Genomic DNA, 22,455 nt, shown 5'->3' on the forward strand with positions numbered 1-22,455 from the left:
TCGATGTGTGTTGGAAAACCTTGTTAGTGCATAAGTGAAGTTATGGGTGGTTGGTGCTCATTTTGAATATCATGTATTTTGCAGCTTTTGATAACTTCCTGCTTAAAACATAGTTTTTAGTCATGAATTACCTAAAACACTGGCCTTATCTTTATTTATAATAATATGAAGTATAGAAATATATAGGCCTAGGCTACCATTTTTTTTAGCAACCATGCGCCCTATAGTTTTGGTAATTCGGCAGGCCTATTGGAAATTGCTTAGGTGTTAAATAGAAATGTAATAGGTGTAAGCAAACAGCCACGAAACTGACAGTCAGCCAGTCAAGCAGTATCACAACAACTTCATTTCTGGGAAAACAACGATGAGGGTGTGTGACTCAACTCAACGCAAATACACTGCACTCCCTTCTCAACCTTTGGCTGCACCGACATCCCACAGCACAACTTCCTGGTATAAACCTCTCGACGACACACCAGTTTCGTTTTTTTTTCTCATGCTTCTCTCTCTCTCTCTTCTCCTTTGATGCCAAGTCCCGCCCATCGACCGGGCTAGGCGCGCCGTGAGTGGCTGGAAGATCCTAGCACAGCGCGTTCCCTACAACAGCTGCGAGCTGCCTCTCTCAGCCACAGGAGTTGGGGGAACTGAGCCCGGTGGACACTGGAGAGCAAGCGACAAACGGCCGCTTTGTCACGCACGCAGCACCCCAGCCCCGGAACAGAAGCCTAAACGCGGATTCCTCAGCTCCTAGGGACGAGATACACCGATGAACGGGTGGAGCTTTAGCTTGAAGAGATCAAGGTCACTGGAGGGGTGAAAGGGATTGTAAACAAGTAGGAATGTGTGTGGATTGGCCGTTTTGTATGCGAGATGGGCTATAGAAAAGCGCTATAATAAATCACCTAGCCAGCCAGCCAGCCGCGGCGCCCATGCAGTGCTCCTCGGAAAAAAACAGCTATACGGCCACCTGAGCATATTGTATTCGCATTACTACAAATGCATGTCTTTGTGCTAACTTATATAATCGGTGATATTGTTAGCGAAACGATTTTATGTCGTTAAAAACGGATGAATGCGGTAGATTGCTGAATCGCCTTTGTTGCTTCGCCGCAGTCCCCTTTCGGTGAGTGTGTGGATCGCTTTAACTCTGACCATACGTGCAAACTCGCTCGAGCAGCGAATTGTAACTGGCACGTAGACGGCAGACCTGTATCAGCCGCCGGTGATCAAAATACTCTCAAGAGAACGTTTTGTTACAGTTTGACAATGATTGTATCGCGCTGCAAAGGCATTGTAGTTCCAACATGGCGCGTCAGGGACAGAATAGAATAAAAGAAAACTGAGTCTAAATTTGGAGTTTTATCCCATCGTTTCTATTCAGTCTATTCCATTGCTCCTTTAGGGGGCAAGTCGAGGGTAAGACCCCGCTTACTTTCCGTTGCACTAGCTTTATCAGCATACAACACTTTGGGAAGGTAAACTTGTTTCTATTATGTATTTGATTGTTGCCTTTTATGATGACGGATCTTCTCGTGTCAAGAGGGTGACTAAGAAGTTAACTATGTCAAGAGACAAGCCCTAGACTTTCGAAACTTATGACCTGCGTATGGTAAAGGTTTTAGGTGTGTTAGCCAATGGTATCGGTGTTATGTTTTTCACTCTTTCTCCCACTCCATTTCTTTCAGGACCGTCGGGTTTTAGGAGTGCCCTGGTGACCATGGAGAAAACTTTGCATATCCTGCAGAAACCAGCAGACGCTACTGACAAGGTCCTGGACAATGGAACACCGGGGCTCGCACTAGATATGAGTATGAGAGACCGGGAATTCACGGAACAACCGATGGTTGGACTTACCGATAAAATCCCGTTAATGAAGCCCTATTTCAAAAAGAAACACGGACAAAGGAAATTGGATACGAAATGCCTCCGTGCGCTCGAGGACCCTATCCTGACCACATTGCTGAGCACTGACGCGCTTGTTACCGGGGATGGAGTGTTCGTTCCGCGGAGGTCCCCGGGCAACCTATGCACGGCGGTCGTGGTGAAGCAGGCTCGCATCGGACAGGTGCGTTTGAAAGACTCGGGAGCCACCGCTGTAACAGGGCTGATTACCAGCGACGTGGAAATGGCTGACGCTGCCGCCGAGCTAGAGGAAACCGAGAGGGTAGAGAGACCGAAGGTAACGGTGGACCTCCAGCACGTGACAATAGACCCTAATGAGCATCGCTTCCAGCTAAAGCTTCCCCCCCGGGCGCGTGACGTGGCGGTGGCGATAACACCCCCCACCCGGGACACCCCCCTAGTGCCCCCTCCACGCGAGAGGGGCAACAAGATGAGTGACCCCTTCGCCTCTGAAGCCTTGCGGGGGACGAATTGCCTCTCCATCAAAGACGACGGCTCTCTTCCCCTCCATCAGCCCGACAAAGGAGTGATATTTCAGGATAAAAGCGAAGAGGCCTCCTTGGATCTAGTCTTTGACCTCCTCACCCAGCTCCAGTATCACACACACCAGGCTGATGCGGTTTCGATCTGCGTGGATTTCTTGCAGGGGCTGTGTGTGTATGGGAGCGATTGCGCCCACCACCATACTGTGTTGCCGTACCACTGGCAGATCCGAAGGAGTGATACTCAGACCTGGCAGAGTGTGGCGGATGAGTCGCAGGACCAGTTGGAGAGGCTCTATTGCAATCCGGATAATGAGCAAGTCAGGCTCAAGTTTCAGTAAGTAATTTTAGTGTGATTAAAACTTCAGTGACTCCTCCTGTTTCGCATTTGTTTGACAGCAGACACTTTGAGCTTAGAATTGTTACTTTGCTATGTCAGAGACATGCATAATGCACTGATAGACTGTGTGTCTCTGTCTTCCTGTCTTTTTAGACCTACAATGTGTGTGTGTGTGTGTGTGTGTGTGTGTGTGTGTGTGTGTGTGTGTGTGTGTGTGTGTAAAATAATTAACTAATGAGTAGTTTTATTTCCCGTTTTGGGTATTTGGCTGAAGTTGTTATTATGTTCTTTCAATAGAGTGATGTATATGCTCCCAAACAACCATCTCATTGGCTCGCTCAGCTCAACTCAGGAAGTGCAACCGCGGCTCAAAGCTGTGAACTAGCATGACCTACTGCTGCCTGGTGCGGTCACTGACACACACGCACTGGCTCTCTCTCTGTTGCTCGCTCTCACGCTCTCCCTCGCCTGGCACGTTCACATGAATCCGTTGCACAGACAGGCTCAGTAGCTTGCTCACACGCACGCCTTTTCGCAGACACAGATAAACCATGCTCACACACGCAAGCACTTGGCAGGCGCTTACACAGGCATATAAAGCATGCTCTGGTTCAAGCTCCTGTATGCCCGCCCACCACTCACGCACATCTCACAAGTTTTTAGGACACTGAGGGGGTGTGTGATGTGTATGTTTGTGTGCGTTTTATTGTTGATTTAGGTTTGAACCGAAACAACATGCAAACCTGCCTTCACACAAGATATGCACCTGTGTGAACCCAAGTTCAGTCAGCAGCTATTTGAATATGCTACAAACTGATGTACTATCAGTTACACTGTTACAAACTAGTTACAAAGTTAAACACAGTTTTGGAATATTTACCACTTTTATTTTAACCTTTTTTTTTTTTTTTTTTTACTTCTTATATAAAACAGAATTAACTATGTAGTTTCCCTTCAACTGTACGTAAAGCCAAATCTTTGTTGGTCTGTTCCTCATTAGCCCACCACTGACATGTGCCTCATAGATATCCTAATAGCAATCTTAGATGTACTTCCCAGAATAGTCTCATGATGACAGATGATTCCAGAAAATAAATCTGAGAGCACAACTAGGATATTTATGAGATTTGTATACACACAGTCATTATTTTGGACCATATCAATGGTGGGTTGATGAGATATATATGTATATATATATAGAAAGAGAGAGAGTAAAATCCCGCTTTAATAACACAGGTTCACATGGATTAGGTTTATACAAGGTGGTGAAAAAAAAAAAGGCACATCTGGTTGGGTGCCAAATTAAAGCTAAGAGTCTATATTATTGGGAAATGAAATCAGAAATACATTTCTCAACCAGAAATTCCATATATTTGACTTCTTGTCTGGAAAAACATCAAACCTCACTAGTTTTCAAGTGTAGACCCCAGGCAACTAATATCAACAGTTATATTTAGTTTTGAGGAAATAATTTGGCTTCTGTAAGTTTAAGAATTATTGCCCAGTTTCCAGGTCATTCGGTTACCAAAAACCCACATAAGATATTTTCTAATTTCTCTGCCTCATGAGGAGCGAGGATAATGAAAGTTGACAAAAGTAAGAAGTATAGGTAGACCTACCAAATACTTGTAGTGTTTTTACTGATATCGATTTAATGAATTAATAAGTGATTAAAAGTGATCATTGTATTACCCTAATCTTTAACAGAATTACTGAAATTGAATTGGCTATATTTACTTTTTGTACAGGTTGTACAGAACCTAAAAGGGTTCTTCAGTCATCCCGGAAGAACCCTTTTATGTTCCACATAGAACCCTTTTGGATTCCATGTAGAACCCATTGGGTTCCATATAGAACCTTTTTCACAGAGGGTTCTACATGGAACCCAAAGGGGTTCCTCATGGAACTTAAAAATGTTTCTTCCACAGGGACAGCCGAAAAACAGTGGGAAGTCATACAGTAGTTGTTACAAACCACTGTATCAGCATCCTCACCAAGCACTGCATTAACATCCTCATCTCATGCTTTACAAAATGGAGACTTCATTGTTCTTAAGTACAGTGAAAGCAGGCAAAGCAAAGCCAGAAAATCACACAAATATGTAGCGCAAGTAACTGCCATTGAGAATGATCACATACATGTTGCATGCTTCTACAAAAAGGATAGCAATGTATTTGTCTCCATCATTAAAGAGCGCACTGACACAGTGCTTCGGGGTCTTCGATTCTTAGGATCCTTCCTACACCGGTTGCAGACAATAAAGATCATCTTGTTATCATTTTGCAGAAGCTATCTCTGAGGCAAACTAGGAGCAGATTGGGTGTCTGTGTGTCTGTACATGACGGGCCTACTTGTATTATATTTTTTCAAAATCAGTTTTTGGTGCCAAAAGTGTATACGTTGTATAATAGAATACATATAAGTTGACAACAGAATACATTATTACCTTATTGAGATATTGATATACAATAGACAATCTTTGTTTCCATATTTTAGTTACATCATCATACAGAATGACATTTAAATCCATAAATCATGCATTTCTGTGGTCCCATTTAGTAATTCTGACTCTGATTCTGTTACCAGATGTAAATCCACTTCACCTACTGTAGCTCAACAAACAAAATAGATTTTTTTTTTAAGATATCATATGATAGCTAACATCCCACTCTTTTCGCCGACATATTTAAATCTGAATTTGGAGCAGATATTTAAGTTTTGGGAAACGTGGTTACATAAAAAACCCAGGGACATTTTATGGTCATTCTCTTACCAAACTTAGAATATGCACAGTTCTAAAAGTAAATGTGTGTTGTTTTTTTTGTTGTTGTTTTTTTAATTTTCAGTTGGAATTGTTGGAAGTAGTCCTTGTGCATGGAGTTGTATGGTTTGTTAAACTTACTGTCAAGGATTTAATTATCAGTTTACAATCACCCACCTCACCTTTTACCCTTATCCTTGTGATAGGCATATCTTGCGTAATATGAGAGAGAGAGAGAGATCGATGCTTTTGTTGACCATGCAGGCGATAACAGGTATGCTCGTCATTAACTGACATGAAGAGTCACTGAGCACCAAGGGCAGAGCGACCTGACACAGAGCTATGTGTGTCAGAGTTTCTGTGCATGTGCCTTATGCGTGGCTCCCTTTGTACTAGTTTTTGCATCTGTGTGTGAGTGTGTTGTACGTGAGGAGATGACGTGTCAGGCAATGTGTGTGTGAGTGTGTGAGAGAAAGAGAAAGAAGATAACATGTCAGACAGCCCATGAAATGATTCACTGGGGCGAGGTCCCAGTCGCCTTGCCTTCTGTTACTCAGCGTCTACCTTTAACCCTCTCCTCTATTCATCATTCTTCCCCTCTCTCATGTGTCTTTGTGTGTAGATACAGAGATAGAATTAAGTTTGCGGTTTGTGCCTGCAGGCTTCCATACGCCTCTGAACTGAAGCAATATCCTCTCCTCCTCCCTCACCCTCCAGCACATCTCTCTCTCTCTCTCTCTCCAACAGTCCCTCCCTTCCTCTCTATTTCTACCTGCCTCTAACCCTTCTCCCTCTTGTGTGTGTGTGTGAGAGGACTGAGTGAGCTGAGTGTCCCTCTCTCATGCATTCTAATAATAATAATAATAATATTATATGCCATTTAGCTGACGCTTTTATCCAAAGCGACTTACATTTCAGCTGTGTTCCTTTTAGGAGCATTCTTGCACTGTAGAGGAACGTGACGTGTTGAACATAATAGGACATTTAGGAGCAACATGTCCTCACTGGTGTGTGTACGTGCATGCATTCAAATATACTGTTGGCCTAATGTGGTTACTTGTCTGTAACATTTGTCTAGTCTATTTCTACAGCTAAGAAACAGAACCAAAACAAGACAGGGAAGCAGGAGAAGCATTTACCTATTGAAAATGTATATGAGGAAGTTAGAAATACTGTGTGTGTGTGTGTGTGTGTAAGTGTTTATTTGTGTGTTTGTGTGTTTTTGTGTTCCTGTGAAGTCTGTAATCCCAAACTTCCAGATTGCTGTGTCCTGCATTTGTGTGTGTGTATGTGCGTGCTTGCTTGCGTGCGTGCGTGCGTGCGTGTGGGTGGGTGACCTGACCGATGCACCTGACATTAATGCATCAGGTTTGCTATTTATGTGTAGTTCCTCTTGCAGTGGTGACTGATTGGGTCAGAAGGATATCAAAGGGCTCTCTTACCATGACATTCTGACAGCCTTCACACGCCTTTCCTTTGTCTCTCTCTCTCACTCTCTCTTTACCTTCCCCCTCTCCTCTCTTTTACATTCCTCATTTAGCTTTTCTGATTCAGTATTCCTTACATCTATTTCTCTCTCTCTCTCTCCTACTGTATATCTACCTTCATACTCCTCCTTTACTCTCTCTCTTTCTCTCACACATCTTCTTTAGCATGCCTTTTAGTGTTCCCACCTTCCCCATCATTTGAAAGATTACAGTAAATAAATAGATAATTCATTCTCAATGTCTCTAATGCATTTTTGTAGGTATGCTAGACACTGAAACATAAATAATTTATTTCACAATGCCTCAAATGCAATATAAAAAGGGCTTAAATCCAGCATTTGTTTCTGCTATCGCCTTTTCACTGCTCTCTCGCCTGTCATCCTATTGCACCCATTGTCCTTTAAATGAACTAACAGTTATAACAGTGCTGTCCTGAAATAATGTGTGTCTGTCTGTCTGTCTGTCTGTGTGTGCGTGTGTGTGTCCAAGTTCCTCTGGAAGTACTGAGTGGCAACCGTGACAAAATGGGTGTGTTTTAAGGCTTTGTCTGGCTTTTGATTGGCTCCCATAATGAACCCACATACACTCTGTGCACTTCCGCACCGGCAGAATTTTATTTTTAGATTGGAGCTAACTGGCCCTGGAGGGAGGGAGAGGGAGAGATGAACGGAGGGTAGAAGCAAAGGGAGGAGGCAAGTAAGGAGGACAGTTGACTGGAGTCACTGAAGGCCTTAGTGGGGGAGGCAAGTGATGGAGGTGAAGAGGAGAGAAAGGAAGGGGATTCTTAGTGTAGGGGGAAACAGATTGGAACTTTGACTGTCATGTGGAACTTTTTGTGAGCATAATCTGTTGTGTAGCAATACTTGAATGAGATCAAGCCTGGCGTGGATGGGGACATGCCATTTGTTAGATGCTGTGGTGGTGGTGCAATTCTACCCCCACACACATACACACACAGTCCTGCCCTTCACTGTCCCAGAGGGCCTTGCTCTCTCCTTAATGTTCTGTGGCAGGCAGAGACAGTTCTGTACTGGGAGAGAACAGAGAGAGAGGAGAGGAAAGAACAACGTGAAGCCACAGAGAGAGGAGTGGAGAGAGTGTAGTCAAGACAGATAACAGAATAGAGAGGACAGAAAAGAACAAAGCAGAGAGAAAAGGGAGGGACAAGGACAAAGAGAGAGACAATAGGAAGAAAAGACGGGACAAAGAGAGTAGAGAACGGAGGAAAGTAAAAAGGACCGAAGACAAAGAGAGGAGAGGAAAGAATAGACTACTTTGAAAATTCCTGTTCCTGATCTCTATTCATTTAATTTTTTCTTCTGCTCTTTCTTTGTTCTTCATCCTCCTCTCCTGACACCTGTACACCTTTCCTCTTTAGTGTGTAGTCAAGGTGTGTTGCAGATGACTAGTTCCACCAGGTTCTCATTTTAGGACATATCTCTCCCAGCATCTATGCATCTACAGCCTTCTGAATAAATACAACTAAGGCTGAAACAATTAATAAAATAACTTGAATAATTTGGTTACAAAAAATCCATGATTAGAGTTGCTTTTTTTTTTTTTTTGCAGGTACATTTTTATACAGAGTGCAGAAACGTTTTTTTTTTTTTCAACCCAATTACTCGATTAATAGTCAGAATATTCTATTACCAAAATACTTGATAGTTGCAGCCCTAAACCCAACTTATGTTTCCGAATTGGCCCTTTCTTACAGACTGAAAATGACCTAGCTATAACCCACCAGACTCACTGTTTGCGAAACGGGGGATAGAGTTAGTATTTGGCTCAGGTCAGGGTGCTGTTTGTGCTGTGAGAGCAGTGTGAAACCCTGGTGTAGTGGATGGAGTTTGGTCTCAGTCCACTGTTTTTTTCCACATGCATGTGCATAAAATCGGATCCTTATTTGATTTCCCCACAGCGAACCTTCAGACTCTTAGTTAAGGGAAACATTAAACATAGTGTGTGAATGAAAGAGATGACTCTGCATTAATTAGTATTATTATCCTCCCCAGTGAAAACTGTGTGTGTGTGTGTATATATATATATGTATATGTCTGTGTGTGTGTACAGAAACCAGGTTGAGTTGCTGATTATTCTGATGAGGTGAAACCATGACTAGGCAGTTTTGTGGTAAAGGAAGTTATCTCTTCTCTTTGAGTTTCACTTCTCTTTGCTACCATGCCAATGTTAGTCAATGATGGGACAGATTCACACTCTACACCCCCCACCCCCCTTTCTCTTTTCTGCCACTCCTAAGCTGTGAGCTGGACAAACACCTCTCACACACTCACACTAACTAACCAAGTGTGTCACAGCCTGACTGGACACATCTGACCTTCGACCAATATCCCATTCGACTCCCAGCCATGATCAATCTGCCCATTAGCCCATTAACACAGCAAGCCTTTAGGCGTGTGTGTGTGTCTGTGTCTGTGTGTGTGTCTGTGTATCTGTGTCGTGGCATGTGTGCATGCATTGCCCACATGTGCATGTATATTTGTGTGTGAGGGTCTGACCCAGAAACAGTCTGGCCAGAGGCCTCAGGGAGGGTGGGACGAGGACAGGAGGCATGAGCTTACACACAGGGAGTGTGTGGGAGGATCATAATGAGGATTTCACCCAGACCACAGACATACAGAGGGGTTAGTGTTCATGACAGAAGGTTCTGGTTTTGGAAGACACACTAGCTGTCTTCCCTAAAAATTACCAACAACTAGCATCTGTTCTGATTGTGTAACTAATCAGAACAGATGATTAGTCTGTTCTGACTGGTCGTGTTCACATTTTCTAACACATTGTATGATGTATTGTTATCTAATGGTGCAGATTAAATTAAAGCAAAGGCCAATATATATCTTCTTTCCAGTTATGTTGTATTCTACATTGACTATGTTATGGTACATTGACGGTATTCAAAACCATTATCTGTGAGATCTCTCTGTTTTGTGTAAACGTTGCATGATGTAGTTAGCTATTACTCTGGAGAAACAGAGAAAAAGAGTATTGATTTGTGTTATATTGACTGTGTGTTTTGTTGTCTCTCTCAGGGGTCGTGTCTTTTCACTGGACTTTGTGGCCATGCGTGTAGGTGACCTGGAGTTTGACCATGTCAGGCGATTGACTACACCACCCAGCTCTATCACCCCTCCCACAAACACAACCCCCGCCCCTAACTGTCACACGGTGTGGAAATACTACTGCAGAGACAACTTCGGCTGGAGGGAATACTCAGAGGTGTGTGTATGTGTGTAGATAGATAGATAGGTACTTTATTGACCCCCAAAATAAGGTGATACAGCAGCTGACAACACAAACAACAACAACAAAAATAAAGTGACAATAGAATAAAATAGACATCTGAAACATTATATACAGTAAGAACAGTCCAGTATGATTTAACATTCCCCAGCCTGACTGATCACCCCGATCGAGCTAGCCGGAGGAGGAGTTGTACAGTGTTATTACAGCAGGCAGAAAAGATCTCCTATAGCGCTCCTTAGTGCAACATTGTTGTAATAATTTGTTGCTAAAGGAGCTTCTCTGCTCTGCCACAGTAGGGGATGGGAGGGATTGTCCATGATGGCCAAGAGTTTGGTCCTCATCCTCCTATTGGCCACCTTCTCCACAGTGTCTAGGGTGACACCAACGACAGATCCGGCTTTCCTGATAAGCTTGTTCAGCCTCTTGGTGTCACCTTCCTTGATGCTGCCCCCCTAGCATACCCCCAGCAGGCCACCACTGACTGGTAGAACATGTTCAGCAGAGTCCTGCACACACCAAAGGACCTGAGCCTCCTCAGGAGATAAAGCCGGCTCTGGCCCCTCTTGTACAGGACATCTGTGTTACCAGTCCAGTTTATTGTCCAGGTGCACCCCCAGGTGCTTGTAGCTCTGGACCACCTCCACATCCTCTCCCTGGATGGAAACAGGAGACAGGGGGGCCCTGGTCCTCCTAAAGTCCACCACCATCTCCTTTTTCTTGCTGATGTTGAGTAGCAGGTGATTCTGTTCACACCACTCAACAAAACTGTCCACCAGTCCTCTGTACTTGGTCTCCTGGCCTCCTGACACATCCCACAATAGCAGAATCGTCCGAGTACTTTTGCAGATGGCAAGTGTCTGTGTTGTGCCTGAAGTTCGAGGTATAGAGAGTGAAGAGGAAGGGAGCCAGAACTGTCCCCTGGGGGGCGCCAGTGCAGCTCACCACACAGTCCGACACACATCCCTGCAGCTGTACAAACTGTGGCCTGTTGGTCAGGTAGTTCGTAATCCAGGAAACAATGGGGGAGTTCACCTGCATCCTAAGCAGCTTATCCGCAAGTAGTAAGGGCTGTATGGTGTTAAATGCACTGGAGAAGTCAAAGAACATGACCCTCACAGTGCTGCCAGCCTTATCTAAATGGGAGTGAGCTCTGTGTAGCAGGTAGATGAAGGCATCATCCACACCAATGCCTAGTAGGTAAACTGAAAGGGGTCCAAGAGTGTCTTCACCAGAGGCCTCATGTGTGCTAGCACCAGTCTTTCCATGGTCTAAATGATGAGGGATGTCAAGGCTACCGGTCTATAGTCATTCAGAACACTGGGGTTCTGCCACAGTAGGGGATGGGAGGGATTGTCCATGATGGCCAAGAGTTTGGTCCAGTACCAGGCAAGATGTTTGCCACATTGATGAGACATTTTCCAGACTGAGACTCAGGTTAAATAGGTACTGGAGTACTCCACACAGCTGGTCCGTGAAGACTTTAAGCATCCTTGGGCTCACACTGTCAGGCCCCGCAGCCTTCCTGGTGCGGAGTTTCCCCAGCTCTCTCTTCACCTGAGCCGTACTGATGAAGACACTGGAGCAGGGGGTGTTGGGGGGGTCATTGGCTGTGGCAGTGATGATGGGGGTTGTGAAGTGAGGAAATGGTGAGGCTGGATGAGGAGGGGAATGGAGGGCAGGTGTGAATGGAGTCAGAGGGGCTGGAGAGGGAGAGGGAAGGGAGAGGGTACTGGATGGGACAAAGGGCTAGGTGAGAGGTGTGAATAGGTCCAGACAGGACAGGGGGAGGGGAGGGGGGCTGGTCCGGTAGTTGAGCAGGGCTGGAGGAGCTGGGGGGAGGAGAAGTCCTACGGCCAAAAGTTTGATGTCGGGCTACAGGCGATTTCCTTCACGTGAATATGGCCAGGATTGCACCGTCTGTTGTTGACAAATACAGCAACTCCTCCGCCTCGCTTTTTACTGCACTGACGGTGAATCCTGTCCGCCCGCACTGTCTGAAAGCCCTCAATGGTGGTGTTTGCGTCGGGAATAACCTTCTGCAGCCATGTCTCCGTAAAACACATGAGACTGCATTCACGGTATTCCCTCTGTCCTGTGTAGGATGAGTAAGGGGTGTACATGTATTATATTACATTGAAGATTTTGAGTTTTCAAGTTGAATATTTTGTTTTAATAACAGATCACTCTCTCCCTTCCACTCTCTCTCTCTCCTCTTCCCCCTACCCCCCACATTCTCTCTGTCTCCAGCCTGTGGTTCGTCTGATAGAGGAGGCAAGTGGCCGTGGTCTGAAGGAGGTTCGATTTATAACCCTTCAGAACCAGTACATCCTGAACATACGTGAGGGCTTCCAGCAGAACGCCATCTTTGGGTTCAGACGCCAGATCAAGAAACGGCCCCTGTTCCTCTCCTCTGTGGTCCTCACGCCACACCTGCAGTGAGTAGACTGTTAAACACACAATAATGCATGTACACACACACACACACACTTTCACAGCCACATTGGTTGTTAACACAATTCTTAAACATTGTCCATATTGTGCAGCACAACAATGCTGTATTCTCTACCCCTAGACTTAACCAAAACATACTGTTACTATAGTGGTACATAAGCACACAGATGCATACATCAAATAGCATCATAGACTGATGTGGTATAGATTGTACACTGTTTAGTTGCACAGTAAGTGCCAGTACACACACTGTAATGACACAGTGATACACTGTTCGGTTGAGTATTCTGTAAAAGTAGCAGTCTGAGTCGTGCAGTTCAGCAACACTGAGCTGACTAGAACACACTGGCATTCCTATCAGTCCTGTACTGCATTATGGAGCTAAACTGTGCCATTCTATCAAGAGCTGGAATGAACAGATGGAAAAGAAAAAGGAGAGAGAGAAAGAGACAGTGTGAGGGAAAGAATCAGGAGATGAAAGAGAGAATGAGAGCAGATGAAGAAGTAAAAGGAGAGAGAGGTCTAAATGAGCTCCAGACAGAGGGAGTGTGAAACGTGACTGTGGGGTGTTGAAACGCAAACTGGGGACTTTTTTTTTATCAGTTTGTTCTCTCCATCTACCACTGCTGCTCTGTGCATGTGCATGTGCGTGTGCGTGTGCGTGTGCGTGTGTGAGGAACACACTGTCCTGAGCACAGGAGTGGAGGTCATTAGTTTGATTAGCACTTTGTCTGGGAAGCTGCTCTTGGGCAAATTAATCCTTCACGCACACACTCGCCAGTTCAGCTTGCCTCTAAAGCATACAGCCTAACACACAATCTATCCTCATGTATTCTAGTCCCCATCTTCTCTATGTCCCTCACTCCCTCCTCCCTCCTGGAGTAGCTTAGACATCTTACTCTTCCTCCCTCCTCTCTTTTGTTATCTATCCTTTTTCATTTTACACTCGTTGTCTCCCTCTGTTCCTGTGATCTTTTAAAACACATGGGGAATAAAGACATTGATTGCAAGGACAGATTTCAGCATGACTCAAACAGAGGAAGACAGAAGTGGGCAGATCCAGAAGAGATGAATGAGACTGAGACTCTCATGAAATAGAGAAAGAGACGAGATGAAAAACTGTCAAGCTGGGCAGAGAATCAAAACACACACACACACACACACACACACACACACACACACACACACACACACACACACACACACACCGGGAGAAGTTGAGAGAGATGAGGCCAATGACATTTTAGAGAGAGAGAGCGATGACATGACAGTAACTCTACTGTTACCGACTGATATACCAGACCATTGCTTTTCTCCCTGACAGTTTTGTGGTGTGTTTTGGCTTTGTATTTTGCAATTTGGTTGTTGTCCAATTTTCCATTTTCACCAAGCTGGTTGTTTTGTTCCTCACTGTTAGCATGTTGCTCTGCTTGTAGCAGAATGATGTCATCGCTGACAGGGATGGGATGTGATGTTTAATTGTGGATGTGGTGTAGTTTGGTTTATTGGTCATTCTGCAGCAATAGTATATCTCCAAAACACATATTTGATCAAAAGAACTAACTCAAATGTCAGCCTATTCGCCATGTTGTGCACTACTTTTGGCTCGAGTTATGTAAGGTTGTACACTACACTATATGGAGAGCAGGATGTCATTTGAGAAGTAGCCTAAATGTTGTTGCTGATGCAATATACAACATAATTCCATGATTCTGGAAGTAGTCCATAATCCCAAATGTTTCCATGATTCCAATGTCTTTTCTTGTTCTCCTCTCCTCTAGGACTCTGGGTGGCCTCTCCTTGTCTCTCCCCTCTTCCTCCTCCACCGTTGATCTCTCTGTATTGCTCCCTCTCTCTCCGACCTCCACCACCCCTCCCAGTGTGTTCCCGGAGACGTGGTTGCCAATGACAACCAGTCAGGACTTCCTGCAGGTTCCAGTATCCCGTGAAGACCGGAGCTACCGGACCGTCTACAGCCTGTTCCATAAGACCGTCTCCGAGACCAAGTTCCGCATCCTCAAAATCCTCCGTGTCCAGAACCCCTTCCTCTGGGAGAAGTACAAGAGGTGAGATAATGGTTCAGTTATTACACAGTTACTAAGCTATTATTACATAGTTACATGATTATTACTGTCTGAAGGGTTTTGGATAAGAGAATACATTTTCTTATATGGAAAGAAGAGCTATAGATACATAGAGAAAAGTAAGTATTTGGTTCCAACATGGCTGACCCCTGTGGGTATGGCTGAGAGTAGATATTTGATTGTTGAGTTCTTGTAGCTGCTGCACTAGCCTTGACACTGGCTGTTAGCACAATGTTGTTTTTCTTTTTTGAGAGCAGTGGGCTAACCACTAGGCTGGGCTAGCAGCTGTGACAGTTAACTCACGCTCTGGTTCCCACTGTGGTGTTTCACTTTGACTAAGGTGGAGCAGTGAGCACTGTGGATGGAATGTGGTATTCTGAAGGTGAGAGCTGAAGTGTGTGTGTGTGTGTGTGTGTGTGTGTGTGTGTGTGTGTGTGTGTGTGTGTGTGAGAGAGAGCGTGAGAGAGAGAGAAGGATGTGAAAGTGAGGAGCACGAGAATTAAGGCACAGGGACGCAGGAAGGATGTTGCTTTTACGTTTCTCACAGCTCATAGATTTGTAAAAAGGCTGTCGAGCAGAGAGCTGATGAGCCAGGGGATGGGCTAGTGATGAGTCATAGAGAGGACAGAGGAGGGGGGTGTGTGTGCATTTTGTATGCATGATGAGCACTACACATATCTGTATGTGTGCTGGTGATTGTCCTTTATTTTGTGTGTGTTTGTAGGAGTTTGTGTGAGTGTGTAGGAACTTGTGTGAGAGGAGGGTAAGTTCCCTCTACTGTGTGAATACGGGGACTCACAATATCTCATCCACAACAGTATGGAATAAGGACATGGAGAAAGAGAGGGGAGGGTGAGGGAGAGCTGGTGAGGGCGAGGGAGGTGACAATCCATGTCAGGTCAATAGATTAGATTAGATTCAACTTTATTGTCATTACACAGAGTACTAAGGCAACAAAATGCAGTTTGGCATCTAACCAGACAGTGCAAAAGACATGATATTGTAGACAGTGCATGGTATTACAGTATGAGGTATTACAGTGAGTATAAATAAATGAATATAATAAGTGAATATTCATGAGATGAATATCAATATGATATGTACAGTTGAACAAGGGCAATAGGTCTTGAGGTATGTTACATATATGTAACATATATAATTAGAGACCAATATAATAAATATGCTATGTGCAAACAAGTAGTAGTGCGAAAGCTAAATTGAAGTCCTGAGTGCAGCCAGTAGAGGTATGGGGGGAGGGTACACTGATGCTGGAAGTTAATGTTCCTCTTGTTGGGGGTGGAGGGGGGGTGGGGGTGGGGGGGGGGGGGGGCGCTGGGCCGCCGGGATTCTGAGTTCAGCAGAGTAACAGATGCAGGGAAGAAGCTGTTCCTGAGCCTGCTGGTGTGGGAACGGAGACTCCTGTACCGCCTCCTGGATGGGCAGAGAGCAAAAAGTCTGTGGCTGGGGTGAGAGGTGTCCATACTGACGTCTCGAGCCCTCCGCAGACAACACCTGCGCTGGAGGACCTCAATGGCAGGGAGTTGGGCACCGGTGAGGTACTGGGTGGTTTACACCACTCGTTGCAGGGCCTTCTGGTCAGAGACTGCCATACCACACTGTGATGCAGTTTGTCAGAATGCTCTCGATGGTGCACCAATAGAAGTTGACCAGGATCCTAGGAGACAGATGAGCTTTCTTCAGTCTCCTCAGGAAGTATAGACGCTGCTGCGCCATTTTGACCAGGGTGGAGGAGTTGAGGGTCCAAGAGAGGTCCTCAGAGATGTGCACCCAGGAACTTAAAGCTGGAGATACGCTCCACCTCCATGCCATTGATGTAGATGGAGGTGTGTCTGTAGCCCCCAGCTTTGCTGTAGTCCACAATGAGCTCCTTGGTCTTCTTGGTGTTGAGGGACAGGTTGTTGTTGGCACACCACACCGCCAGGTGCTGGACCTCCTCCCTGTAGGGCGACTCATCGCTGGTACTGATCAGGCCTACCACTGTGGTGTCGTTTGCGAACTTGATGATGGTGTTAGAGCCATGCACAGGCACGCAGTCGTGGGTGAAGAGTGAGTACAAGCTGCAGGGTCGTAGCGGGTCACCACAGGGTCAGTGCCTATCCGGCTGGAACGCATTTACTTCTGCACGATTGCCTGATCCGCTCAGATCAAACATTGTGTGTGTATGTGTGTGTGTGTGCACACGGTCTGTGATCTTTTCATTATGGCGTTGGGTGTTTGTGGGGGTTGTGTGTGCAGTCTGTAATACCTTAGTTACCTTACTACTCAATAGTAGCTCGTTCTAACTTAATTCTCCCCCCTTACAGGAAGAAGGAGTACATGTCCCGTCGTCTGTCTGAGATGGACCGGATGCTGAGTGAGAGACACCTGTTCCACGGGACCTCAGCCGACGTGGTGGAGGGAATCTGCAAGCACAACTTTGACCCACGCGTCTGTGGCAAACATGCCACCATGTTCGGACAGGGCTCCTACTTCGCCCGCAAATCTGTCTATTCCCACAACTTCTCCAAGCGCTCGCCTAAAGGAGTCCACTGCATGTTCCTGGCCAAGGTCCTCACTGGCAGGTCAGTAGCTCTACTATGTGCTTCTTTTTCTACTCTCTGGTTGGTTGTGTTGTGGGTTTGATTACTACATGGGCAATACTTACTGAATATACTGTATTATATGTGATAACTGTATTATGTTTACTCCGTGTATTTCAGCTGAGGATATTTATTGTGTAAACCACATCACATGTAAGCAGGTTAGCTGGTTGAAACAATGATGGGTCACCAGTTAGTTAAATATCCCATTTGGAAGCAGCAAACATCCAACAAACATTGACTCTCTGTTCCTGTATTGGCAGGTTTACAGTGGGGAACCCCTCCATGCGTCGGCCGCCACCCCTCAGCCCTCGCGACCCCTCCAGCGACCTCTATGACTCGTGTGTGGACAACTGGGTGGACCCTCAGATCTACGTCATCTTTAACGATGACCAGAGCTACCCCTACTTCATTATACAGTATGAGGAAGTACCGAGTACTGTAGCTATCTGAGACCAGACCAGTCCTGACCAGACAGAACCAAAACAGAGATATCCTTACTTGGTTAAACAGTAGGAGGATTTGCCCAGTACTGTGGCTATCTGAGACCTGAGCCTATCCTAGAGGAGCCAGGAACCAAAACTATGAGGCCAGCATCCTAAATGTTGCTACCATGTGTGTGTGCGTGCGTGCGTGCGTGTGTGTGTGTGTGTGCGCGCGTGCGTGTGTGTGTGCACACACGTTTACATGCATGAGTGTCTTTGTGTGCGTGAGTGGTTGCGTGTGTGTGTGTGTGCATGCATGCGCGTGCATGTGTGTGAATGTGTTCTATGGATATACCCAACCCCCATACCCTGGATACAGTAACCATGGTGACAGTATGCCCACTATTCCCAATACCCCTCATCGACAGTAGCTCCAGTTTGTGCACTGTGTTTGAATTTGTGGCATTGTGGGCAGATATTCTGTGACCTCTTAAACTGGACAGTGAACAGTTTCACTAGAACTCAAGGCTGTGCGAGTGGACATTTGCCTTGGTATTGGCCATTTTGGGTCTGAACAGCGGACAGCTTCACATGGAGCCAATGCTGTGCGAGAGGACATTTGACCTTACTGTCATTCATTGGAGGTCAGAACAGTTCACTGGCACCAATATTGTGGGAATGGACATATTTGTCTTGCCATCTGCCATTTTGCTTCCTCATGGGTACTGATCTGTAGACTGTGTCACTAAGACACAATGCTGAAAGCGAAAGCATGTTTCTGTTTAAAACCAAACCTTCCCAAGACCTCCATCTCTCTTAGACCATTCTTCCAGAGAGTTGACATGTTTGGTGTAAGAAACTGTACATACGTTCTATTTGTTTATATTTGAACTGTGTGCCTTTTGTTCATAAAAATGTTTATTTATGTTAATTAATGTAACATTGAGTAATTAAAGAAAGTAATTAAATGAATCATGGTACTGTCAAAGATGATTCATTTCAAGTGTATACATAAGCATAAGTAGTACCATTTGTCTTGTTTGGCTGAACTGAGAAAAGGAATATTTTTACTGCCCTGTCCATCCATCCACCCCCCCACCCCCCCTCTCTCTTACTTCCTCCATCCCCCAGTGTCTGAGCTCTGTGGTTAATAGACTGCAGTGCTCCAGAGCTGGCAGAGGGAGAACCCTTCTCCAGCCTGAAGGCAGCATTCTGGGGGAACAAAAGCAGGCCTCAGCCCCCATCTTCTGAATCACTTCCATCTCTTTCCTCTGACAAGGGACTCCCTCCTGTCTATGCCTTTATCTCATTCCCAATCACTCTTTCTCTTTCAGTTCTTGTCTTTTTCTTGCTTTGCTGTAACATTCTTTACTGCTTTCTCCCCCTCCCCCCTTTCTCCTTCATGCTTTGCTGAAGGATTTTCTCTTTCTTCATAACTGTCTACTATTGTCTCACAATCTCTCTCTCTCTCTCTTCCCCCTCCCTCCCTTGCACATTTTGCTCATTCTCTCTCCTCTGTCTCGGGTCACTGTGTCGTGTAAGGCTGTCATGCTGAGCTCTGCTCTTCAGAGCGGAGGGGGGGAGGAGAGAGGGGGAAGAGGGGAGGAGTTATTTTTCTCTCTCTTCGTGCCTGCTATGTAAGCTGCGTGCTTGTCTGCTCTCCTTGTGTGCATGCAAGGTTGTGCAGGTTGCCTTCTTTCCCCTCCTTCTCTTTTTTTTGTCAACTATTTCTTCTTCCTCTTCGTTTTCTCTCTCTTCCTCCTCTCCACCTTCTCTCTTCTCTCTGAACTTCAATTATTTTCCCCTCTCCTCTCAATCCCCCCAGTCCCCCCCTCTACCCTGTCTCCCAGTAAGTCATGCATCAGGAGCTGGCTGGGTTTGTTTGCCTGAATGCCCTCCAGGAATTACGGCTGGCACAGAAACACTCCTTTATGAATCGGTGGGCCTGAGCAAGGGAAGACAGAAGGAAAGGAATGGAGAGGAGAAACAGGGAGAAGAGGGGAGGGGGAGGGACAGATAGGAGGAGGCAGGGAGAGAATGAGAGGAGTGGAGAGAAACGGGAAGATTAAAGAAGGAAAGGATTATGACGAGGAACGATAATCGATTCAGAGCTGAAAGTGTGTGTGTGTATTTGTGTGCATGCCTGATACTATAAGAGCATGATGAATTATTGATCATCGTGACTGGTTTGGATCTTGGATCATTTAAGAGTCCTGGTTAGTCGCCATCTCTCTCTATCTCTCAAGGATATTAAATGCTGCAGATAGCACTGTGAGATATGAGCACCCACACCCTCACATGAGTCTGTAAGAAATGCTGGAAGACTGCATTAGAGCACAGGGTTCAGTAGGGCCGCAGCTGGTCACAAACACACACTGGGGGACTGCAGTAAAGCCGCAGCTAACGTCACACACAATAATCTGACTCCTTTGAATAATTCAGCGTTCCGTCGTTGCTCCAATGAATGGCATACTTCACCGATTCTCTCTGTTACACACACACACACACACACACACACACACACACACACACACACACACACTAAATGATGCTTGGCTTCAGCTCATTAAAACTTCCAGCCTCAATTATTCAGTGGGTCTGAAAGGGCTTTCCTTTTCATTTTTTGGATGGATAGAGGGATGGAGGTCTACAGATGGGAGGCAAGTTCAAATTTCCTTGGTTTGAAATGTATTGCCCATGTTGTCCCCAATGCCTTGTCTCTCTCTCTCTCCCTCATACATGCACATTCATACACACACACTTCCTGCATTAAACTCAGGTCCATAATGCAGCAATGATGCCCAGCTGCAACCAATGAACATTCCAGTTGCCGTTTTTTTCTCTCTCAATCATTTCAAATTTCTGCCTTAAGCCTTTAAACGTCCACCGGCCAAATATGGGCAGGTTTGTCTTGTGAACTTTTTACAACCTTATAAAGCTGCCTAGAGCTCGTGACCTTTGAGACCCCGCCCTGAGTGAGGGCTTTAGGCAGGACTCGGCACGGTGGGGGGGTAGCCAACTAGGCACGCTCAGAAGTCAACTCTGGGTGTGCTCTCCTCTCCATCATTGTCTCGCTCTCAATGTCTTTCTCTTTTTCTCTATTGGAAACTCAGGAACTCTTGGTTCTATTTCTGTATGGATATTCGCAGGTTGACATAAAGGGTAGTCTGCTTTGTTCTAGGGTCCATGAAGTTTGTTGAGGGCAGACAAATCCAATTGGTTTCTAAATAGTAAATTAGCAGAGTTTAATAGATACAGACCTTTCTAAAACATGGCGCAGGTTTGAAATTAGAATCTCATAAATACTACTTTGAGTTACAACCTGTAACGTTTTTAATCATTATTGTTAGTTAGTGGTCAGACGAATGTGACAATATCTCGAAGATACAACTGGTCTCCTGACTTGAAAAATGTAGCTAATCATAGCAAACTAGCTAGCTAGGCATTTAGCAAACTCTTAGCTCCTCATGTTGAATTCAGAAATGGAGCTAGCTAGTTAGGTGTCAAATAAACAAGAAAGTCAGCTAATGTTGAACTTTTATTTTATTTAAATGTTAAGTTGAATAAGCTATATGAAAAAGAAACAGGGATTGACACTTATGTTGCCCTGGGGACAGAAATGTAAAATGCTAACCTAAACAGCTAGCTGGCTAGCAGCCAAAAAAATTGGAACAAAATGTTTATGCTGGGGGCAGAAATTTTAGTTTGGGTCAAGATCACTTGAGGCCATAAGCTATTATATAGCTTATTCAACTTAACATTTCAATAAAGCAAATGTTAGCTGACTTACTTATATATTTGACAACTAACTAGCTAGCAATTTATATTTCTTAATTCAACATGAGTAGCTAAGAGGTGGCTAAATGCTTAGGTTAGCCTGTCTCTATCTTGCTATATTTTAAGTCTGGAGAGAATTTGTATCTTAGAGATATTGTCACGTGTCTGACTACTGTAACACAATAATGACTTAAAAATTAAACTTAACGTTACTCAACGTTTTATTTACAAGATTCTCATTTCAAACAAGTTGTGCATCTGATAAACTCCACCCACTGACTTTGTTAGAAACTTTTTTTTATCCAAAGCGACTTACAACAAGTGCATTTGTCTAAAGTAAATGAATCATCTATACATCAGTCATCATAAGACATTTCTTTTATTTATTTTTTTATAAATAAGTGTAATAGGCATACGTGTAAAGAAGGCAATCAGTGCGATAAAGTGAGCAATACAATACAGTAATAAATAGCAGCAGTGACGGTAGAAGTGTTAATGCATGTGAGTGAGTGTACAGTAGGTCACTGTTTAAAGTATGCATGTTGGCATGTTGGCATGGCAGCAGTGGACGACCTCAATGCTGCTACTACGGCAGATCGCAGTTATGAGGAAGTGCTGCCAGGTGGAGGCAAGAGCTGTGAAGGATGTTTGAAAAGATCCATTGATAGTCTATGTGTTATTGTGTAATTTACAAAAATGAACATTGATTCATTTAAATTAAAATTCAATTGTATGTGTTCTGCCCAAAACCATTTAGATTCTTTCTGCCCTTAGAACAAAGTTGACTACACTTTATGTCAACCTGCATCTATTCTCTGTCTATTCTTTTTTCCTCTCCCTCCCCTTGTCTTTCTCTCTCCAGGGGTCATGGTGCTTCTCTCTCTG

General features: G+C 44.9%; 1 protein-coding gene across 2 annotated transcripts; it reads left to right on the forward strand.

Annotated features, from left to right (window-relative positions):
- Window positions 1-644: 644 nt before the first annotated feature.
- On the forward strand, window positions 645-18,780 carry tiparp (TCDD-inducible poly(ADP-ribose) polymerase). Of its 2 annotated transcripts, none has more exons than XM_083695101.1 (7): window positions 645-801; window positions 1,686-2,721; window positions 10,020-10,206; window positions 12,481-12,668; window positions 14,466-14,750; window positions 17,093-17,350; window positions 17,632-18,780. In XM_083695101.1, the coding sequence occupies exons 2-7, from the start codon at window positions 1,718-1,720 to the stop codon at window positions 17,819-17,821; spliced, it is 2,112 nt and encodes a 703-aa protein (XP_083551227.1). In that variant the 5' UTR covers window positions 645-801; window positions 1,686-1,717; the 3' UTR covers window positions 17,822-18,780. The 2 variants fall into 2 exon arrangements, with proteins under 2 accessions (XP_083551227.1, XP_083551228.1); XM_083695102.1 differs by lacking the exon at window positions 645-801 and adding an exon at window positions 818-1,123.
- Window positions 18,781-22,455: the final 3,675 nt, after the last annotated feature.

This window comes from Argentina silus (genome assembly GCF_951799395.1).
Source record: "Argentina silus genome assembly, chromosome: X".
Classification (NCBI taxonomy): domain Eukaryota; kingdom Metazoa; phylum Chordata; class Actinopteri; order Argentiniformes; family Argentinidae; genus Argentina; species Argentina silus.

Coding starts and splice junctions, on each gene's coding strand:
- tiparp (XM_083695101.1), top strand. CDS start 1,718: ATGGAGAAAACTTTGCATATCCTGCAGAAACCAGCAGACGCTACTGAC. Junction 10,207..12,480: donor GCTGGAGGGAATACTCAGAG/GTGTGTGTATGT, acceptor CTCTGTCTCCAG/CCTGTGGTTCGTCTGATAGA. Junction 14,751..17,092: donor CTCTGGGAGAAGTACAAGAG/GTGAGATAATGG, acceptor CCCCCCTTACAG/GAAGAAGGAGTACATGTCCC.